The 6,030-nt window shown below is 40.8% G+C and overlaps 1 protein-coding gene across 1 annotated transcript in view; it reads right to left on the reverse strand.

The window, feature by feature from the left end:
* Positions 1-620, reverse strand: part of map1aa (microtubule-associated protein 1Aa) — a 50,047-nt gene extending 49,427 nt beyond the window's left edge. Inside the window, exon 1 of the mRNA XM_080458588.1 lies at positions 379-620. Within this exon, the coding sequence (XP_080314714.1) occupies positions 379-592 (214 nt within the window). The 5' untranslated portion in view covers positions 593-620. The remainder of the gene's footprint in view (positions 1-378) is intronic.
* Between the last annotated feature and the right edge of the window lie 5,410 nt (positions 621-6,030).

A 6,030-nucleotide genomic window follows, 5' to 3' on the forward strand; every position in this document is an offset into this window, starting at 1 on the left:
CATGACTCCCACCGTTGGATACCCGGTAGTCCATAAAGAATGAACTGGACAACGTGAAATGTCTATTGCTGATGTATTTTCATACGTTTTCACAATTTGCTTATACTTTTCTTCAGTAAAAGATGAGCCGAGAAATTGGTACCACTACAAGATCAAATATTTGAAGAATTCCAAGTCCATATTCAAAACAAATTTGCATAAAGTGCCTGTTTATTTTAGGCTGAGAATAGAAGAGATGAATGAGAAAACGCAGTTAAAAAACCTGTGAATTCGAGGTGTTTTGCTGGAAAATGAAACAACAGGTCGGCAGAAGGTGTTTCCAGCTGCAGTGAGTGTCTCTAATCCGCCTCAGCCCCGGCTGCTCCTCGGCCGTCTTACCCTGGGTGATCTGATTCCTGGCGGCTTCCAGGTGATGGCTGGTGGAAATCTCCCCGACCACGATCAGCATGCGATAGTTTCTGTGCTGGAATGCGTCTCCGGCGCGGTGCTGTCCGCGGTGCTCGGGTCGCTCCTCCACGTCTGCTCGCTGTGCGGTGGGGATTTCCATGGTAACAGTGCCACCAGTGGACGCTGAGCTCTTTTCCATCTCCATGACAACTGCATCCGGAGTTAAGCACCATGACGGTGCAGTATGAGGAGGAGGGAGGAGCCACAGGCGTGACTCCAGGGAGGGTAAAAGTGTGATTGGATCGCGTGCTATGTGGCTATTTGATGTCATCGCGTATAATTGGTCCAGAGGTAAAGAGGGATAAGAGAATTTATGTCGACCACATTTTTCATGAGAGACAGCTGAAGCATACGCCTGAAGATGATGGGATTATGGTTACTGCATCAGACAATCTGTTTTCACGTTTACCAAAAGGTTAAATGAGAAATCATGCCGTTAACGAGGAAACATACAGTTCTTCCCTTTATTTGTGACAAACAGTGATACACAAAGTCCTTCTTTTTTCCTTGGAGCTGCTCTGACCGAGTTTTAAAAATGAATTACTGTGTTACTTGTATTGATTTCTTTTAGATAGGATAGCTGAATGTATATCCACATACCTGTATTATTGCGGCGACACATTGGTCGAGCGTCTAGTTGTGTGAGTCTGACTTCATAACCGATTCAAGTCAAATAGGTTAGTTCTGGACTAGTGGACATGGGCGCTGGTATATTGGTATAGCACCATTTATATGCAAAGCAAGTCAAAGTGCTTCACAGAGGAAAAGAAATACACAAAATGAAATAAAATCATAGAAATAACAAAATAAAAGTGCATTTAAAACAGGAGAACAGAGCATAACAACCTGAAGATAACAGCAGACAGGTCCTTTAGTAAACTTTATAAAGCGACTTGTGTTTCAACTCTGGATGCAGTCCTGCTAATGCAGTTAATGTCCTGCTACAGTAAACAGGAGTTAATAGATAGAGGTTGAGATAATAACAGTCAAGGGAATTATTGAGTAAAAATACTGTCATTGTTCCAATCAGATTGTCAATTGTGAAATTTGGAGGTCCCCCCCCCCCACTATATATTGTTTTCACATGCTCTAAAGCATTTGTAAAACTATCAGAGAGCAAATACAGCAAAATATTTCTGGGAGGTTGTAGAGTGTAATCAGCGTCACTTACAATTTCCCTCATACGGTGTTTGTAGTAAGCTCTACTTCCAGACAAGAAGGGGATGGAAATAACAAGTCTGTGACACACAGAGCGTCTATTTATATCAGTGTCTCTGCAAGTACCAGGCAATGTGCTTTGATTACTGAACTGACACGTCTTTGTTCCCGCCGTGCGCAAAACAGCGCTTCGTCTGTACAGAAAGTAACGGGGACAACAAACGGCTCACAGACGTCGCTGAAAAACGGCTATTTTAGGTTTCACCGGATGTTTGAACACACTTGCTCCCAACACAAACGTTGTAAAATTGGATTATAGTGACAAAAAATGAGCCATTAGCATCAGTAAGGGATGGACGATGATGAATGTATATCCCGTTTTCAATGTAAACAAAACTCACAAAAAGACCTGGTCTGCAATAAAAGGCTCCTTTTTCTTATATTATCACTTTACATGATGCAGATTGGGATTTTTATGGGGTAAACTTTACAAAGCGACATATGTAGGCACAGAGAAGCACCACATATAAGACACAAAAAGACCCAGAGGAAGAAATCATGGACGTTGATATTTAAAGATCACACGTTTTCGGTGTTACTGTCAATTTTTTGTGCAAAAAACATAGTAAAAATTTTTTTATTGAATTATAATTGCAATCAGTGGACAGCTCTCTATGACCCCGGTAACAACCAATAAGGTAATAATGGTTAATAATGTAATAATGAAGTAATAAAAAAGTTCATTATAACCACAACTGAGAGTGTATTATGAACGAATATGGCTTCTATAGTTTAGATAAGCAAACTACAGAAAACCTGCAAAAAATATATTTAATTTTCAAGAAATGCAGATTAATATATGTATTATTACACTAGTTAAGTTATAACATTTTGAAGGTGTGTTTTAATGCAACTTCAATCATGTGACAACTTATTAGACTATTAGCAAAATGCTGGTATGATAATGGCTCAAATGCGCTATTAGACTATTGATGAGTCATTACATTATGGACTTTATTACATTGGAAAAAAAGGCCAAAATTATCACATTATTAGTTGTTACAACCCGTTGTAAAATATTCACACCAGACGCCAGTGGGTTTGGTGCTGCAGATGTATTCTGTTTTCATATTTCTTTCATTTGGTGAGTATCATCAACATCCTGATGATTTATCTCATCGACAATAATAATTTATCGCAAAGACAAGAAAGAGAAATATAAACATTTGCCTCTACAGTGCAACATTTCTGATCTTGGAAAAGTCGTTTGCACATCTTGGATATTCCATGAATAAATGTACGACTGAGGCTAAAAACATTTCAATTTATACTCATAGTCCTCGATAGACATTTTATTTTGCTTTAGCCTTCATGGCTGCAGGATAAATGGTGTGCACCCTGCACTGCAGATATTAAAGCACATTGGGCAGTCTTCCAAACCTGAGCTCAGGGGAGGCAGCAGACAGGGTGAAGACATTTGGAGATTTATTGTCTTAACCTCTGGTAGAGTGAAAGCAATGACAGTAAACCGCTGGTGCAAACCGGATGATATGCTAAACTCCGCTTCCTTTTGTCTGCCAGGCTATCGGTTAAAATGTATTCTGTTGACCGGGCTGAAAGTTGAATCAAAAAGCTGACTGAATGATGTAAACATGGATAATGGTGAACCAATAGACCAATAAATGAGAAAATCAATGAACAAACTGCTGTCTATAGGTAACAGTCAAATTATCTAGTTCTTGTTGCACCTTGATTGTCTTAAGTTCAACTTAAGTTAATTTATATAATAATGCAAGAAATGCAACAGAGAATTGTCTTGTTTTTTCTGTCTGCATGAGATGAACACAACTTAAAATTCATATCCTTGTTTTGGATTAAAAAGGAGGAACATATTTCATATCCTGAGTTACTTATTTCCCCCCCCTTAGTAATTAACATTGAAGATTTTAAGGACCATTAAAACTCACTAAGGCATGTTTTTCTTGGCATGTGTTTGCAGAACAAAGCTGGTGTGTCTGAGGCTGGTGAGCTTTGACATCTCCTGCCCCAGTGATGTATCTGTGGGGTTTAATGCTCCTCTGGATGATATGTGTTACCAGCAGTGAGTCAGCAGCCCAGCATCAAGCACTACAGCGTGTCTACTGCCCTCTGCTGGTCGCAAAGAGAACTATAACAGCAGATTTTATTTAGATTTTTTTTTACGACTTTGCTATTTGTGGCATTTGCTGAACAAATATCAAAGAAATTATTTATATAATTTTACGATATGTTGATGCAACTAATAGAAGAACCAAAAAAACTGAGTTACAACTTCAGTGTGAAGGTTTTCATCCATAAAGTTACAATATTATAAAAAAAAACCATGAAGAAATATGTGACAAGGAGAAAAGTCTTGACAAAATAAAACAGGATCATGTGTGCTGCAGTAGCTCTATTTGATCAAACACTCGATAGATAGATAGATAGATGGATAGATGGATAGATGGATAGATTTTAAAGGTAAAATCTTGCTTTGTATATTTTGACAACCTGAAGACATTATTTGTTGTTCATTCATTCACAGTACATAGCACAGTGGTCCCCAGCATTGTTTCTGTGGAGACAGTAAGAAAAGCGAGAACCCCCCCCCCCCTTTCCGATCTATGATTTGACAAAAGATTGCAGTGAAGCAAAACACAGAAAATGTCTTAGTATCGATGTCTTTGGATGTCCAAATGTAACCCTGACAACCTCAGAACAGGCCCCCGGACCTCAGGTTGGGAACTACAGATCCAACACCATACATCAATGCATATTATGAGAAATTACTTGCAATTATTATTTTTGTACTAATTAATCATTTCCGAAAGATAAAACAAAAAATGTAAACTGCAAATAGTTTAATCTGCACAGTTCTGCAGTTTGCACATATTTATAGATAATATAGGCTCGCTCACATTTCTTAATGTAAAGTGCACAAAAGTGATTTTTAAAAAAAAATATTTTTTTTACATCTGTAAGTGAATTGTAGCGTCTAACAACAGCCGTGTGAGCATTGTGCCTACATTTTAAAATGCCTTTGCATCTTGACGTGCCATGCGTGTGTGTATCACACACCCCGACTCTCAGCAAAACAGAGGCAGGGAAGGAAGCGCTGCGCGATGTTGGACGCGTTATTATTGCAACCAACGGGGCAGTGAAACAAATTGGGAAGCCCGGCAGCATCCATAGATACAGACCCCGACAAGGTAAGGCTCTTTGTTTCTTTTCTTTCCACCTCCATCTCTCCTCGCAGGGGAATAAAACCATTGGCATGCTGAGGAATCATTAAAGCGGCGCCGTCTTTCTTTCTTTTTTTTTTTTTTTGCGTCCAGGGCGCGTTTCCCGTCGTCTGGCGGCTCCGGCAGCGGCGCCTCCGTCACATTAGACATTTTGGGCAGTGGCTGCGCATTTCTCAATGTGGGTGTCAGCCCGACCTGCAGAAATGACGACGTGACGCTGAACTTTGCAGTGCCGGTCGGTGTGAGGTCGGTAGGAGGCTGATGCCCGGCAGCTTCCATCCAAACCGAGCGTGCAACATTTCACTGCACTTCCTTATCGCCACGAGCTGCCGGCTATTGCGCATCAGCTGGCGTTTCATTATCGCATTATGGCCAGCCAGGATGTCTCCACCATAGTGTTTCCATATTGAAATGCCGGTCAGTGTCCATGCTGCTGCTGCTGCTGCTGCTGCTCCTGCCGCTTTCCTGTAAACGTTCAATGCTTTTGTCTGGCAGAGGATTCCTCTTGCATAGGATGCAAGGGTCTGAGATATGGACAAAAAGGTGCAGAAACCTGATCAGAAATCACCTTGACGGTGCTACTTGTGTGTTTTTAGTGCCTTGAAATGACCTGATTCTGCTGCTTCATTGCTTTCAGTTGTTTGTGGTTTTCATCCCAGTTAATCAGGCATTCCTCAAAGGGCATCATTTGATACTAAAAGGGGACTTAAGCACCTTTCTGTAGCCCTGCTCAGGTCATATCTGATGGCCCTTTATGCTCGTTTAATACAGGATCTTCTGGCTCGCTGAAGGGGAGGACTCCAACCTTCAGCCGGATGTGATTTTCAACTTGAGTGTGACTTGGTTCGACCGGGTTTTTGGGTCATCTTTAAAAAAGGGGGTGTCTGTGTGGCTCACCTTCCCCAGCAGCTGCGATCAGTCAAATGATGCGGTGCTTTGTGTTTTCCCTGCCAAATGAACCTCTGTGATCTATATTAGCTTAGACTGCGGTATTAGAGGAAATGTGGCGTCTCCATGGAAACTGAGGCTGTCAAATGATGACAAAGTCGTGTTAATATTTGAAAGGCCCTCCATTAGGCTTCACAACTGTGAGCACAATGCAGAACGTAAAGAACTCTAGGGGAAAAACGTCTCCGTTTTCAATCTCTCGAAATCACAACATGGT

This window comes from Lipophrys pholis (assembly GCF_963383615.2).
Source record: "Lipophrys pholis genome assembly, chromosome: 2".
In the NCBI taxonomy this organism is placed as follows: domain Eukaryota; kingdom Metazoa; phylum Chordata; class Actinopteri; order Blenniiformes; family Blenniidae; genus Lipophrys; species Lipophrys pholis.